Here is an 18,033-nt window from a genome sequence, read left to right as displayed (position 1 = left end):
AAGAACCGATAAATGATACAGACGGTGCAAATAAAAAATTTGTCGTCGATCTTGTTAATCAAGATAAAATAAAACAATCTGTCATAAGAAAAAATGTTTTTTCTTTCACACTAAACCGATCATTATGGAAAACAGAATTCAAAACAAGAAATCTTTCATTGATTGAAAAGGATTTCAAAATACATCATATCAATCTGCATCTTGTTAGTTTCGAAATAAATAGAGAAGTCAAACCTGGAACCAATGGATTGATATATTGGTATCGTGGAAGAGTAAGTATCGATTGTGGGGCTCTTAATCATGGTGAATATACTATTGTTTGTGAGCTGTTTCCACATTGGAATATTAACACTGAATTATTCATTCAGTCAACATCAATCAATGTAGGTAATAAAACAGACAAAAATTTTTCTGAATATAATAAATATTTGATTCATATACATAAAAACAGTGATCATGGAGTTCTCTATATTGACATTGATTTCGATAAAAAACATGATGTACCAACAGATTTCAACAATGAATGGGTTCCTTGTTATTTGATATTTTATGGAGTGATAGGTTATGTTGAAAATGTTGATAGTAGTGTTTATGACAGTTTCATGTATTTCCAAAATGATAATATTTACTTTGAAAAAATTGTCAATATGAACGACAAACAGATCATTAATGTTGAAGCAGGCACTACTGACAAATCTGTGGTTAATTTGTTACAATTAAAAAATAAAATAAAATTATTACAGCCCAAGAGCTTTTATAATGAAATATTTGAGTATTATTTCGATTTATTAGATCCATCAAATTTCATAATGTCAGATAGCAATGGTGCTGTAGTGGCTGGCTTAGGTAGTAATCTCGTTTTTCAAACTACTAAATTGTTAACAGAATTTGAACCAAATATGGGGTTTATAGGTGTTTTCGTAATTAATTTAAATGAAAATGTCACTGAATCCGATAACTGGAGCATATATATGACATTTAAATATGACTATAAGCACGGGGATAATAAACGAATTAAAATAGAATTAGGCAACGAGGGTAGCTTTCATTTCCCATGGATAAAAGTAGAAAATAATAAGTTAGCACTTGAATATGATTTAGATTCATATACAGAGCAAATCAGAGATGTTTATATAACTAAATTTTTAAACCTCTGGTATACTAAAATAGGGAATCAATTTAGAATCGCTGTTTGCAATAATGCTATGAGTATTGATAGAACATTTTCAGGTTTTAGTATCGATTCATCTAGCCTCCAAATTTCCTCAGATTACTATATTCAAAAAATCGGTTTTACTAAAACTGCATATCCGATAAATGGTAAAGAGTATCACAAAGTCCAATTTTTAGATAAAACAGGGGGTGTATTCTTCGAATAAATTATCTAACTCACTATTTTATGAAAATCAATTAATTGTATAAACAATATATATATATGAAAGCTGTAGATTTAATACATGAGATACTAAAAAGTATTGAACGATTGATCCAAAATATCAGGAAATTATATAACAGAATAAAAAATAGAAAATCGAATGAACGAAACATTGTATAATCATATAACATATAAGAAGATATATGATGAATTTTAATCACATATCCAACAAATTATCAGAAGATAGAGTGAAGGAATTGAAGGACCTGTATAATAATTACCACCGATTACAGACATGTTATAAATGGAAGTATAAGAAATTGAAACGTGTTTATCTGTCTCTACAGATGTCCTCCATTGGCTTGACTGTCATAGGTACTGTTGTTGGTAGTATCACTCTTAATCCTATTGTTATAGGTTGTTTAACAGGATCGGGTGTTTTGATTCATGGTTATATAACAAAGAGTAACATATCTGACAAAGTGAATAAATGCAAATTTGCATACACAAGTTATGAGAAAGTTTGTATACAGATAAAATGCTTCTTGAGAGGCTTACCATCAGACGAAAATGCTTTTCTGACTGATTTAAAAGTGATAGATGATATAGTTGTTGACCAATGTCCAACTATAGATGAATATGTTAAAAAATATTATAAAAAATTCACTTCAGAATAATCTTCATAATCTCATCAAATTTAAACAATAAAATCTCACTCCAATACCAATCATTGAACGCTAGTGTTTGTTTTGATTCAGAAATCTGTATGAAATCGCAGGGTATACCGATCATTTTAAACAACTGTCTTATAATATATTTCGATGAAATCATCCTCTTTCTTTTTTTATTTATAGATGGCATAATAGTATCAATCTCATGAAAGATTTTATAAATCTTATAGCGATGATTTACAGACAATTGAACCCCATTTTTGATACAAAGAGTGTTTAGGACGTTCTCGATATGGTATTTTCGATTATATTTACTTTTATGCCATATTTTATCTCTGTTCTCGTAAAAATCAAAATACTCGCTAACATATTTATAATTTTGAGTCCCGCAATTTCGACATACTGTTGAATAGGTATCTTCTAAAATATCCTGTTTATCACAGCAATGATTAACAACTTTATCGCCTGTATATAATAACTCATTGCAAAAAATACAAGAACCCTCGCCCATTATTTTTAAATCGCTATGTATCTGTGTATCACAAAACATCTCATATATAAATATATTTATATAAAGTACTCAAAAAGTTTATAATAAAAAAAATTCTTACTCATAATCACACCAGATTAAAAAACCTGCTGACGCGTCAGCAGGTTTTTTCGGTCAATGGTTTAGTCATTAATCATTTATAACTTATGGCTAAAACCGTAAACTGAATAATTATTTATTTAATGTTGATCTTTACGAGGTCTTCCACGTCGTCTTTTCTGGTCTTCAGGTATACACTTTAAACGTACATGATTTTTGTCTTCATTTGATATTTCAGATCTGCTATTCAGGTCTGAAGATAGCATTTTAATAATACAAATATTAGCTTCAAGAATGCTCTGAATACACCACATTTTATTTATGAAGACTATATCATTCGAGCTTTCATCAGCTTCTGGCAGGTGTTTGATATTTAATGTAATATCACTCATTCTATATATATTAATAAAGAAAATAATTATATGTTTATATCTATCACTCAAACGCACTATAAAAAACACTTAAGGAAATATTATATAGTATATATAATGGGACGAAATAAAAAATACGATAATGAAGAAGACAGACAAAACGCTATAAAAAATTCAAAGAGTAAATATATGCTGAGTAAAGAGTGGATATGTGATGTTTGTGGTGGTCATAACTATACATTAGCCGGCAAACACAGTCATATAAAGACTAAAAAACATATCAAAAACACTATTTTCAAAGCTCTTGAAGACCAATACGACCTAATACCCGCTGAAAACATATAAAGCAATATTATATAATCATATATTGTATAGCCACAGTATATATTAATTGCTGTTATCTGTTGCCTTAGGTGACCAAAAATATATTATTTCTGGTTATCTTTAAACGCATAAAAAAATCTCAAAAATAATATACTATAAAATGACTTAAAGAAATATTTTTATATAGTACTAAAATGAAAAAAAATATCTCAACCAATATTAATATGGACGAATCTAATCTCAACAAGCTATCTAAAACCGACCTTATAAAACTCATTTTATCACTAAAAGCCGAACCAAAAGCACACGAAAACCAAAAAGCCGAACCAAAAGCACACGAGCACAAAAAGGTCGAGCCGAAAGCACACGAGCCCCAGAAGCCGAATCAAACCCCCACCCCCTCGCGTAAAATACCAAAAAAGAAGACATACCAATCTCATTCAAATACTCCTAAACCAATAAAAAAAACCCATAATACTCTTAAACAACTATCAAAAAGTTACCTGAGGGATGCAAAGGCAATAGGCTATACATGGATAGATCTTGTAAAAAACTCAACAAGGAAAAAAGTAATCAATAAAATTCAAAAATATAAGAACGATAAGACCTTAAACAGGACACTCAATGAATTTAATTTCGATGACAGTATTTTTGATACAACATCCAATGACCAACCTCTATTCAAAATAACTGAAATCGGAAATACGGTAAATAAAAAGTACAATGCTTACACAAATGAATTTAAAATAATTGTACGCAAAAATTTCATAGGTAATAAAAATGACGTTTTCAGTGTCTTTGAAAAAATGGTTGAAATGACAATAAAGAAAAGACAGTTAAAACCAAATGATAGGTTCAGATTGGTAATTTCAAATAATGAATTAACACATCCGATTTCAACAAAAATGTTAAAAGTTTCTGATTACAAGTTAAATCAACTTGAAGATATAATCAATACGTTGGAGTATAAAGAAATAGATTTAGAAAATTGCAAAATAATCATTCAATCTGTTAAAATACCTTCAGGAGAAGGACGGTTATATTTATCAAAACAAACAGTGAATAGGAAACAATGCATTATCACAATAAAAAACACCGACTCAATATGCCTTGCTAGGGCAATAGTAACAGGTTATGCTAATTTGCACAAGAAGAATTTCACCGAAAGTCAGTTGAAAGATGGATTAAACAAGTCTCGGAAGCTACAAGAAACTCTAGCGAAAGATTTACATGAAAAGGCTTGTGTTGAAATTAATGATTTTGGAAATTCTTTAGATGATGTCAATAAATTTGCTACATATTTAGATGTAGAGATTAATATCATAGATTCTGAACAGTTCAATGAAATCATATATACAGCCAATAATGGTAAAACAGACAAAATTTATTTATACAAAACAAGGAATCATTTTAATGTCATAAAATCAATGACAGCTTTTCTAAATGTAGCATATTACTGTCATAGTTGCAAAAAAGCTTATACAAGACGTGATAAACACAAATGTCCCCAAAAATGTCTTTCTTGCTTTAAATATTTCCCAGACGGTAATAAATGCAATGGTAAAGACGTTATCTGTAAACACTGCAATCGTGTATTTCATGGTAATACTTGCTTCAAAAACCATACTAGTAACCAATCGAAAAAAGATGGTAATGATTCAGTATGTAGCAGAGTAGCAAAATGTTCAAAATGCAATCAAATAATACTAAAACCATATATTAAAATACATAAATGTGGTTTCAAGATGTGTAATAATTGCAATAAATATTGTGAAAGCAAACATAAATGTTTCATGAAAAAGATCAAGTGTAAGGGTGGAAATTGCATCAAAAATAGCAAAAACCCTTGCAGATTAAATAAAAACATACCTCGAAAAGATTATTGCTACTCATGTAAAACGTATAATGAAAAATATTTATTTTTCGATTTCGAATGTACACAAAACAAAAGAGTACATGAAGTCAATTTAGCTATCTGTCATGATTTCGATGGTAATGAATCAATCTTCAATGATATTAATAGTTTTTGTAACGGAATCATCAATGATAGATATAAAAGATATACACTTCTGGCTCACAATTCCAAAGGATACGATAGCCATTTTATTCTTAAATGGTGTATTGATAATGGTTTTAAACCTTACTGTATTTACAATGGTGCAAAAATTATGATGATGGAAATTCCACAATTAAGAATCAAGATAATCGACAGCTTAAATTTTATTCAGCAACCATTATCATCGTTTCCTAAAACGTTTGGTTTAAACGAGCTGAAAAAAGGATATTTCCCACATTATTTTAACAAAAAATGCAATCAAGACTATATTGGGCCACTTCCGTCTAAAAAACATTATGGGTATAATCAAATGAAAACAGAAGATAGACAGAAATTTTTACAATGGTATGATGAACGTATAAAGGAAAATTATGTTTTTGATTTCAAAAAAGAAATAGTTCAATACTGCCATTCGGATGTTGATATTTTGCGACGATGCATGTTAAAATTTAGACAAGATTTTATAAATGAAGAAAATATTGATCCACTAAAATACATCACAATAGCTGGTGTTTGTATGGCTATTTATAGAGGTAATTATATGCCTAAAAATACCATAGCTGTAGTTGATAACGTTGTTCAAACAGAAAACCATAGTGCAGTCAGTATTGCATGGCTTGATTACATTGCTGAGAAAAATAATATTAAAATTCAACATGCCTTAGAAGGTGGCGAAAAAGTTATCAATAACAAATTAAAAGTAGATGGATTTTGTGAATCTACAAATACTGTTTATGAATTTCAAGGTTGTTTCTGGCATGGTTGTCCAGATTGTTACAAGCCTGATGTAATCAATAATAAGAATCAATGCGATATGGGTACTTTATATAATAAAACAAAAGCTAAAAACAACAAAATAACGAGTGCTGGTTACAATCTTATTGAGATGTGGGAATGTAAATTAAAAAAGGATAAAAGTTTTCAGAAATATTATAAAAATGATTTGAATAGAGAAGTGGTTGGACCACTAAACCCAAGGGATGGATTTTTCGGAGGAAGGACTAATGCTTCCAAGCTCTTATACAATTTCAAAGATGGTGAATATGGTAAATATGTTGATTTCTGCTCCTTGTACCCAACTGTCCAGTTCTACAAGAAATATCCCATAGGTCATCCTGAAAAAATTATATCGCCAGAAAAATACGATAAGAAATGGTATGGATTCATAAAATGTAAAATTTTGGCACCAAGAGAACTATACCATCCTGTTCTGCCTCAAAAAATAAAATGTGAAAATTCTGAAAAGCTAATGTTCCCTCTGTGTATATCATGTGCTAAATCAAAGCAACAAGAAAGATGCCAACATAATGAAAATGAACGATCATTCATAGGCACATGGACAACCGATGAAGTCAACAAAGCCATTAAAAAAGGGTATAGAATTACAAAAATATATGAAGTTTGGCATTTTGAAAACTCATCCGACGATCTATTCAAGGGATATATAAAAAAATTTATGAAACTCAAACTTGAATCAACGAAATATAATTTTAAAAATAACAATGACGAGATGAATTTCAGAAATAAAGTCAAAAAGAATTTAGATATTGATTTAGGTGAATTAAATGAAAATTCAGGTTTACGAGCCATTGCAAAGATGTGTTTAAACAGTCTTTGGGGAAAATTTGGGCAACGAAATAACATGAATCAATGTAAATACGTAACTGACATAAATGAATTTTATCAAGTACTTCTCGACGACACAATAGATAATTTAAACATGAATTTCATAAATGAAGAAATGGTTCAAATGAGCTACACTTACAAAAATCAGTTCATTGATAACAGCTATAATACGAATATATACATTGCATGCTTTACAACTAGCTCAGCTCGACTAATGTTATATGAAAAACTAGACTATTTAGATAAACAGGTGTTATATTTTGATACTGATAGTATTATTTATATCGAATCCAAGGATAGTAAAACAATAGAAACAGGAGATATGCTAGGTGATTTATCAGATGAATTAGACGGTGATGTTATAAAAGGAAGCTTTGTAAGCGGTGGCCCTAAAAACTACAGTTTCATATATGGCGATAATAAACAGAAATGTGTTATTAAAGGTTTTTCCCTTAATCATGAAAATTCACAAATACTAAATCACACAAATATGATTAAGATGGTTAAGGGCGATATCAAAGAACTCACATTAGTAAATGAAAATAAGATAACCAGACAGAATAAACAAATTGTTAACAAATATGAGGAAAAGGTATACAACTTTGGATATGACAAGCGCGCAATAAAATACAAATCAGATACCAATATAGAAACATATCCATATGGATATTAATTTGACCTAGGGTTTGAGCAGAGCAAGCGATTTGATTTTTAATCGAGTTTTAAACGCATGCATAAAATGGTATAAAAATAAAATCATATATATAATATATAGTAAAAATGTGTGACATAAATATGGAGACATTAAATGAAATACATGAAAAAGCATTAGATTTAAAAAACATTCCCGAAAGCTGCTTTAAAATAATGAAATTCATCACATTCAATAAGGAATTAAGCAATTTCAGAAACAGTTTATCTGATGATCTAAAAACACAATCATGGGTTTTAGGCGAATATAACAGATTACTGAGTGTTTATTATGAATTAAAATATCAAATAAGCAAAGATCAAAATTTGTATAAAATAATATTTTGTTTCAAAAATGGACCTGATGAAACTATCAATTTACAATATTGTGATATAACAAAGGATGGAGAGTAATATAAAAAGAGTATAAGAAGTTTTTTTTATTTTGATTAAAGGGTTGTTTTAGGGTTGGTTTTACAGGCTTGTGTCAGTTGTTAAGATAAGGAGCAAATATAATATTTTATTATATTTGATCACAAGTTTCATGCATTTTATAAATAAAATACTATGAAACGCCCCGCTTGTAATCCAGCGCAAAAATTCAGTTTTAGATCAAGCGCAAAAATTCAGCACTGGAAGTAGTATGTACTAAATCTCTGTGGCAAAAATTTTTGCCTCAGAGTGTAGTACATTACTACTGCTCTGCTCTTTATGTAAATCACGTTTATACAAACTAATGTCCGACTAATTTTCTAATATGTCCGTTCTAAATAAAGGTTTGGAAGGACATGTCCTTTTAAGTTAAGAAAAATTATTTCCAGCACTGTAGGCTCTAAATTAAGAGCACCCCAAGATCGCATTGTGTAAATTTTGAGTTCCTCTTGCATGTTCACCTCACAGGGTTCCACAAAGCCGGGTAATGTTGTTGAAGGATTTTATTGTATGTGGGCCATGTTAGTATAGTGTGCATGAAGAAATTTAAAACTTAGGCATAATCTTATATCGTTCCAGATGAATACCGAGAAGGGAAAAGAAGATTGTCTGCACCTAGTTGTAGTACCCCAAATCCTAAACGAGCCCTTCTCACAACTGTGGGCAAAACAGGTACAGTTTATCAGTATAATACATGTAAGTATTACCCTCGCTTGCATCTACCGGTAAGCATGAACACATGCCACCGAAACATGATCTAATTGGATACCGTAGAATTCTGGTTGTAAGCCCTGGGCTTATACAACTTCGTAAGGGGTTTTGGGTGGGCTTATAAGTGGAGGGGCTTATATCCGGGGGGGGGGGGGCTTCTTATATTAAGCGGAATGAAAAATAAGTTTCGAAATGAGCCACAGGAGTGTTGATGGAAATACGTTTTTAAGTTAAAAACGCATAATAAAGCAACATTTAGCCCTATTCAGTACTGTCATCTGGTAGAGGGGGATTATATCCGGGGGGGGGGCTTATAATCGGATTTTTTTTTGTTTCCAGGATGATGGGCCTATAACCGGGGGGGCTTATAACCGGAATTTTACGGTATTAAACATTGCATGATTGGTCATCAAAAGTTTAACAGACCGTAATGGCAACTATTGCTCCGAAATATTAACACATTCCGGTTTCGAAATGGCGGAAAGATTGAATGTAGAAACCTTGTCTGAAAAATTGTTCCTGATCCGTATCGATATGCATTTCAGGTTCACTTGAATCACTTCAAGTGTAAAGTTTCACCCGTACTCACTGTTTATGGTAGGCATTTTGAGTGGGAAAGTTCATGTTACAGTCTGCTAAACTTCAAATGTTTGACAACCAACCATGCCACGTTCAATACCCAGTTAGATCATGTTTCGGCGGCAGATGTTCACACTTAGATGCAAGCGACAGTATTGATTTAACAAACCTTCGTTGGAGCTTATCAATAAAATGCTTGGTTATCAATCATTACTGTGCTACATGTATTCACATCTGAACCGAAAGTCCTTAACGTAGCCTCCAGCAGTTGCATGTGAGGCTATCTTTTACTTGGCCTTATTAATGTGAAATAGGCTTTGACTGAATGTCTTCCTTTTGTACAAGAAGACTGGGGTGTGAGCAACTCAAGAAAACTTTCTTTAGTTTGTTATATATTTGCAACAGATGCATTAAGCACAACCAAGTAATCTAAGTAATTTTTGTGTGATTCTCTGATAAATTAATTCCCCTAGCTAGAAATCCTTTTTACCTTAGTTAATGTTAAACATGTAATGTTGAAGTCTTGAGTTTTGGTCCAGGTGTAAAAAGAATTGGCCTTACTAGTATTCTTTTTTTCGTTCTTTATTTATTTTGCTTCGTAGTGGACCTTGACTTGTTGTCTGTCAACATGAACAAAAAAATGAAAAAACTCTATCAATATTCTTTATCTGGACCTCATTCTTGGTCAATAACAACAGTCCTTTTTCGACCAATTCCTCAGCTTATGCTCAGTACTTGACAGCAGTGGAACATCTTCAGCTTTTCTTTTTTCACGATGAGGTGGAAGCTTAAGCAAGAATGTATAAAAAATAATTGCTAAGTGTAAATGATATTGTCATTTCTCTCAAATATACGAGTTTCTTGACTTCTTAAGTACTTAGCACCCGAGCAAAATTGCTTTGACAGGTGGCACCAACACATTTCCAATTTTTTAGCAAATCAGCAGGATACTGGTAAAGTATCGAACTTTAAACAGTAAAAAATAAAGACCCTTTCTTTCAGCACTCTGCAGGCTTTTGTTAAATCTTGTTTGTTCTCCTTTTCGCCACAGAAAATGGAAACAGCAAGGAAGATGGTACACAGGACTGCAATAGCAACCCACCCTGTCTCAATTTTGAGGTCCCAAAGTTAAGCGATCTTCCAAAGGAATGCAGTAAAAGTTGGAATGATGTTGAACTTCCGGTTGATTTTCTGTTGTTGACAGTGGAAGATTGTGAGTTCTTAGGATTTTTTCCCTATCTGGAAGAACCTTTTAAGAGTTACCGCAAAGACATTGGGTATGTTTGGTTCGGTTACATGGGCAGCACTGTTGGTAGTGTGAAGAAATTGAAGATTGCATTATTGAAGTGCTCCAAAGGGTCTGCAGTTCCTGGTGGTTCTTTGACGGTTGTCAAAAATGCAGTCAGGGTACTAAGACCCAAGGCTGTGTTTTCTGTTGGTGCCTGCAGCGGATTGAATCGTGGAAAAGTCAAACTTGGAGATGTAGTCGTGTCTTCGAAGTTAATCACACCCACCCACAGAACCCCTGCGAGTAGGGATATTGGCACCCTCATCAGACATGCAGCTGATGGCTGGAACGCACCTTTAGCAAACCCAGATGCTATGGAAGTGAGAGTACACTGTGGTGGTGAAGTTCTGAGCTCTCCAGAGGTGATCAGTGAAGACATCATCCAGCAGTATGCTGAAGCAATTGCAGTTGAGACAGAAGGCGAAGGTCAGAGTTTTCATGATTTGTAAGAAGATTATTCTAAGTGATAATTTGCTCTCTGCGGTGATCAGGTAAAACTCACCTGTAACACTGGTGAGCAAATATTATATTTTGTTTTCTTTGCATTGCAGTTGTAGCTATAGATACTCAACAAGTCAATATTGTCCAGTCCTTTGATTGTGCACAGGGTCCGAGATATTCTGTATTGAAGTAAGCATAGGGAAGGCTGTGTTTTGTTCAAATTCTCTTGGACAGTGCTTAAGTTGTTTGCAACACTTGCTTTTTTTGTTTTATAAGCAATTTAAGCAGAAGATTGCTTATGCTCTAGACATGCATCTTTTCATTTGGTTTCTTAGTCGCTAATTGTTCTTAATTAACCAACCAGAAAACAAAGCACTGACAGACAGTATGAACATGTTTAGTTCTGAAGCCATCCTCCTCAAGGTTCACGCCTCCACGCCATCATAGTTAGTTAGTCCCCTCTACTAACCATGGCGCCATTTGACACTGTAAAGTAGAATATTGGAGCAAAATACATAGAATGTATTTTACATTTTAGTATTTCGCTGAATTAAGAGAGAAAGCAACTATTCGTGGTTAGAATCAGCAAACCTTGTCTTGGTAGGTTACATGCACCAGACACTGAAATGTTTAATTTCCATGTAAACGGGCTGTTAGATACTCATTGTTTACCAACGTACATGTAAGCACATTGTTCTCCTTTTCAGGTGTTTTTGCAGCAGCTCACGACCTGAAGACAGAATGGGTTCTTATAAAGGGCATCAAAGACTATGAAGATGGCAGTCAACCTTTCAGTGACGAGTGGGGAAGGTTTGCAAGTGTCATGGCGGCTTCTGTTGTGGCCAATATTTTGAGTGATCCTGTCGTGTTTGAAGAATGGTCCCATTTCAGTCAAGGTAACAACTGGCTCTCATCTCCGTCTTTTCACGTTACTTATGCTCAGCGGGCTAAAATCATTTCTACTTGTTTATGCTTGCTATCCATTTGACTTCCTTTAAGCAAATCTCAATTTTCTACCTTGTATAATTTATCTTTTAGCTGTTTTTAATGTAGTTTCGAAGAAACGCGCTGTATGTGATATCGCAAAAGAGTATCAGGGTGTTAACTTTTGGGCATGCACACTAAAGGAGAGCATCAAATATAGATAAGAACAGGCAAATCTCATTCCCAGAACCTATGTTCCCCTTGACCGGCAGTCGGGAAACTCAACGGCTCTGGATGAATCCAAACCGGAACCTGGAAATCCTGGTTCCAGTTTTGATTGTGCGCGTGCGCCGGAGATTGTGGTGAAACGAACAAGTTTTTAACAGCCAATCAGATTCAGACGCCTTTGTGGCGGCTTTTCAGAATAGCCCAGAGGTCCTGGCGCAGACCAGAAGGATTGTGGCCTCTGGGGACGAAATTGAGAACAGGCCTGTTAACTAGTTTTGGCTTGGAGTGTATAAAATCAGCAAACACAGCTAAACAGGACCACTAAGTGGATAGTTTGCATATTTTCGTTTGCATGAAGACACCTTTTGCATTGAGCTGTGATGACGTAGCAGTGAAGAACTACTTTGCGTAAATGCCACTGCAAATACCCACTTTTTAACTTGCTAAGCCCTGGAGTGCATAAACAGCAAACTAAGCTAGCCAGAGTGATGTAGCAGTGATTTTTATAATCAAGGATTGCATTGTAAGATCTAACACGAAGTTAATCTTCCGCTTAGTATGAATAGGAAAACATCAGTCCTCTCATTGACTAAATTAAACCGGCCGTGCCGAGTCCATTACTTGCGTGACAACCCCTAACAAAATGGAACTGATGACCCTAAAAAATACTGAACTGTGGAAAAAGTGCACACTGAGGTCTTAAAATTGATGAACCAATCTTTCTGGTTTGCTGTCCCTCTATTTTCAGGACAGACGCCAAATGCGGCCATGAGCTATAGGATAAGTGGAGTTTTTTCTTAATTAAAAGCCAATATCTTTCCACTAAAGTCTTTTCTTTACTACTATGTTTACTACTTTGGTTGTTCGATCGCAATACATGGGTAACCAGGCTTTTATTCAACCGAGAAGACCTGGATGCTAAACTAATTTGCATTTGGTGTTACGACGAATAATAAAAACACTGGGTAGGAAAAACTTTTACTGTTGCTAGGAGATTTTGGTTTTTGGCCAATCACTAAACCGAACAAACAATGGGTATTGTTTTTTAATTTCGTGTTGAGCTCGTAAAATCAACGAGCACTCTCAATCCCCTAGTGAGGTATAAAAAGGGGACAAACTTGAGCCTTTCCCCCCATGGACGAAAAAAGATTTGGCAACCGGAAATGAATTTTGGTTTATTTTGGAGGTGTTCGCAACTCAACGGTGGAAAAAAAATGTAAATTACGGATAGTTTTGTGGTCGTTGTCGTTATTTTTGAAGACTTTTGCTATGGAGTAAGCTGGAGTTGTCTTAAATTGCCTAAACAATCAATGAGTGATTTTTTACCGGTGCAGCATGAACGGGAAAACACAGGTTTCAACTCTTTGCGTGTGTTTGTGTGGTCACAACTTACAAATATGAATATTCAAATCTATTCACTAATTGCTGTTGTGAATATTTAAGCTTCGAAAAATCGGCTTTTACGACTAAGTTTTTGAAATAAAATAAATAAGAAAAATTTCCGCATAGGGTGAGTTAGTTCTTATGCAGTTTTTTTTTACGAATTTAAGCTTGTAAGAGCGCTTCTTTGTTTAATGTTTTCGACTCGCATATATTATACAATTATTTACATGCGGCGTGCAATTTATTATCGTCGGAGAATCCACTACTGTTTCTGGAATGTGGCCGATAAAACTTTATTTTCTCCACTCACAAGTTCTCTCAACATTAGAACGTCAGATTATGACAGTAAAATAAAGAAAAGTAGTAAGAGCGGGCGAGCACGTATTATTTCAATTTACTTCAAAGGTGATGTTAATAGTTCTTAACTCCAATTCATAGTCACAAAATTCAACCATTTAATTAAGCAAGACTCCAACGACTTCGGGTAAACCCATGTTCACCTCATCCCACTCCCTGTGTGAATGAATGGTTTCCTTTGTATAACCCCCAGGTGGGCCACCTTTACATTCCTTATAAGGAAAATGGCCACCTTTGGATCTTACGAGCTTCACACGAAAGAAAGGATATTCTTCCTACCCATGGTATTATACACATAGTCCCAAATGCAAAGTAGCTTAGTGGTCCACATGTAGGAATACCTACCCTCAAAGGCATGAAATGGATCTTTTTTTTCGTGGAGTAGCCAGGGGCACTCCAAATGCGAATTAGTTTAGCATCCAGGTCTTCTCGGTTGAATAAAAGCCTGGTTACCCATGTATTGTGATCGAACAACGAAAGAATAGAGTAGTAAAGAAAAGACTTTAGTGGTAAGCAGGGCTGTCACTAAGGGCCGGGGGCCGGGGAATTCCCCCGGCTGCTACGAGTTTTATCCCCGGCTACTTTGAAACAAAACCAAAACACTGGAAAGTGGAAAATAAATCAAACAACAAAAATTGTGAATTAAAAAAGAACCCTTAAGTTTATCAATGCAAACTCTTATTCATCTTTTAAAAAGAGCGATATTACAATTGGTGCGAGGCTCTGAGTGAAAACGCGTAATGTTGAACAATGTCATCTGCTTTCGAAAGCGCGCGATTTTACAACATGTTTGTTTCATTCACATTCGTTGTCGGAGTTTTTAGCTCTGCGTTGAAATGGCATCCAGAAAACGGAAAGCAGAGGCCGATAACCAAAGAAAACTGGACTTCTTCTTCTGTCCTGGCTCCACTTCAAGGTAAGGTTATAATTTACCGAACAAATAACAGTTCGGGTGTAGTTTCGATCAGCGTTTCCCTTCGAATCGAACACCTGGGATGACGCGTGAACGAATTTGCAAAAGATGCATGTTGCCAAGTGGTAGTTGAACTGTGCACAATTTCCAGAGAAAAAAATCTGCCATCAGTTTACTGCATACTTACAACCTCGTCTCGCCTGTTGACTTTTGTTTTTTTGCACATCAACAAAGAAATAAATTAAAGTCGATCGTAAACGCTTTGTATGCGTTCCAGTTATTGCTTTGCCTGACAAACAATTGTCTCGTCTTTTTGTATTCCATATCACTGCTGAAATTTTTGACATGTTAATTTCTCAAAGCAATGTTTTCCTTCAAGAAAAACTGAACCAGTTTGACGTTCCCGAAACGTTCTCGACGCCATGTTTTCTGCTCGTGGAGTCGTGGTTTCATTCGTTCCCAGTCTTTTTCAACTTTTCTTTTCTGTCACGCCGTGAGTCACCAGTCACGCCGGCCGTTTAACTCGGTGTTTTGGTGTGTGTTATCAGCACCGCACGTAACAGATTGTAAAACAGTTTCATTTCTGTGACCTGTTTCGCAAGATATTCTAATTTAAGGACTTACAATTCTCGTAGGACTGAAGTGAAGAAAAGAGAGTTAAAAGATAAATACCCCAAGTCAAATCAAAAATGTTTTGTCATGATAAAAGCAAACGAGAATCAAGAATGACTCTTGAAAACTAGCCAGACCAGGTCTTGTCAATGCCATATAGAGAGATAACACTTGTAATTTAAGTTGGAGTGGTATAAAAAATTGTATTGAAATCAATGTGTTTTGAGAAACTTTTGTTGCCTAAAACGGCTAAAACCTAAACCTCTGCATCTACCTCCCCCCCCCCCCTCACCAAATCAGGGTTACAAAAAATAATTTTGTCCCCGCCTACTTTTTTACTTTCCCCTCCTACTTGAAAAGTTAGTGACAGCCCTGGGTAAGATATTAGCTTTTAACTTAGAAAAACTCCACTTATCCTATAGCTCATGATGCGGCTTCAGAAATTAAAACAATTGTGGAGTATACTATTCTGGCCTTATGAGAAAGGCTCCAATCCAGTGATAAATGTTGTTTTTTTTTTATGTTGATTCGGTTTATAACAAGTGTTAAACAGATCATTCAAGCCCAGTGCAAGACTTCAGTTGTGTTATTACCATTGACAAGTTTTTGATTTTCAAATTTGACTGCTGAGCAATGCATCAAGCGCGTCAACTTCAAAACCAAAATAGTTTGTTTTGATTAGCTTGGCATTTCCAAATGAAGAAAGAACATTAATTAATATGAGACTTTTCATCGAAAATCTGTGAAAACTTCTCACTGTCAGGTATAATCATAGGTTTTAGGCCATGGTGTTAAAAATTGTTATGCACACCAACTCAACTTCTAGTGAATGATCAAGTTAGCTAAAATTTATTTGTCTGGCGATTGTGATGTCGCTAAATTTTTTCTTGGGACCTGATTGGATGACTCTATAAATATGTGCTTTATGTTTTGTCGTTAGAACATGTTCAGAGACTTGAGAACTTTTTTCACTATACATTTCTCAATGGTTAGAGAGCTTGAATGTTATTTTGACGATCATTGCCACGCGGTGTTCTTATCAGTATCTTAAATTTTTCAGACTCGCCTCCAGTTAAAGCCAACCAGTAGCCAGCCTACCTCTCCCTCCCTCCCTCCAAAGGTCACCAAAAAAAATTATACGATGGTTTAGCTGCTGGTTATTAATCACTCTTTAACCGGGTGGGGGTCTGGTGCCCCCCTGTTCAAAATCTGCCTTTGTTTTTTTTGTGTGTGTCGGTAGGGCATTGAAGGCCACGTATGTTGATTGGCATAAAACTTGTCATCTTTCATCACCTACTTAAAATTGTCTCAATGGGGGAAGGCCAAGGGGAATGGGACGGAGGAAATGTTTTAAATTACTTGCCTCTTGAGGGATTAAAATTACGTGCATTAAACGCGTTTTCCATGTCTTTAACTCAACAATTAATCGTCGCTTAGACCACAGTGCAAAATAGAATTGCTGCGCAGTTAGAAATGACCAGTTCGAGATATAAATGAAAGAGTCATGTTATATTTTATGAGTTTTAAAAGTAGAACGAAAACAACTCTGATTTCTCTACGTTCAAAGTCTTCAAAAGCGATCAAAGTGCCTTTGACCTTTAATACTGACGGCCGAGTATCGTATATCGCATGTCACGCTTCAACATAACGCACTTCTTGTTGAACAGCAACAAAAGGAAATATAAACGCTACTGGGTACGTCCACCCGGTTTCAAGCTACTCAGTAGCTTCTTGTTTGTAGTTTTTTTTTGTCACGGATGTTGATTGGCTTAAAACTGGTCATCTTTCATCACCCACTTGAAATTGCCTCAATGGGGGAAGGGCAATGGGACGGAGGAAATGTTTTAAATTGCCACTTGAGGGATTAAAATTACGTCAAATTGATTCACGCAAAATTGAAGAGCACAGACATCTAATCTGGCATTAAATTCTGCTACAAATTCGATCACCTTCTCGAAAAAGTAAACATTCAAATAAACACTTCCCGCAAAACCTCAACGCTCAACTGTCCAGAGTATTAAAAATGGCAAGATGAGGATTTTTTTTAAGAAAACGTGACAGCCTTCTGGCGGCCATCTTAGGTCTTGTGTGGCGTAAACTCCGAAATTCAAAATGCTATATCTTACAGTCAGCGAAGGCTATTTATTTTTGTATCCATATGGGAGGCGCGGTGACCAGGGCGTTCACACGCCCTAGCATTCTATCCAGCATTCTATCCAGGAGGGAGTAGAAATATTCTTAGCCGCTTAATGCTATCGAAACCGGGATAAGCTGTGACAGTATGGGCCATTTGGCCCGAGGCTCCGCTTTTATTTATTTTTAGGATTGATTTCTTTAAAACTCGAAATAGCACATGCTTTCCAAATTTTGATTTAAAAATTTTTTGGTGGCATTTAGAAGTCCTTGTTGGCACAAGCGATCAGCGGTCTCGCCATTTATGCGGACCTCTGCGGAAGCAGCATC

At 34.7% G+C, this 18,033-nt stretch overlaps 3 protein-coding genes across 11 annotated transcripts in view; all 3 read left to right on the top strand.

Moving 5' to 3' along the window:
• The window catches only part of LOC144650899 (uncharacterized), a 217,039-nt gene that overhangs the window by 12,221 nt on the left and 186,785 nt on the right, over positions 1-18,033 (top strand). The gene's annotated exons all lie outside the window — the stretch shown is intronic.
• Positions 1-18,033, top strand: part of LOC144650892 (uncharacterized) — a 136,523-nt gene that overhangs the window by 12,294 nt on the left and 106,196 nt on the right. For all 5 annotated transcript variants that reach the window (XM_078510673.1, XM_078510675.1, XM_078510670.1 and 2 more), the window contains 3 exons: positions 8,714-8,806; positions 10,476-11,138; positions 11,861-12,049. In XM_078510673.1, coding sequence (XP_078366799.1) covers positions 8,714-8,806; positions 10,476-11,138; positions 11,861-12,049 — 945 coding nt within the window. The remainder of the gene's footprint in view (positions 1-8,713; positions 8,807-10,475; positions 11,139-11,860; positions 12,050-18,033) is intronic.
• Positions 1-18,033, top strand: part of LOC144650893 (uncharacterized) — a 93,932-nt gene that overhangs the window by 30,508 nt on the left and 45,391 nt on the right. The window lies entirely within an intron of this gene.

The sequence above is a fragment of the Oculina patagonica genome, chromosome 4, assembly GCF_052425735.1.
Source record: "Oculina patagonica isolate OP01 chromosome 4, crgOcupat, whole genome shotgun sequence".
Lineage (NCBI taxonomy): Eukaryota > Metazoa > Cnidaria > Anthozoa > Scleractinia > Oculinidae > Oculina > Oculina patagonica.
This window is presented reverse-complemented; position numbering and strand designations above follow the sequence as displayed.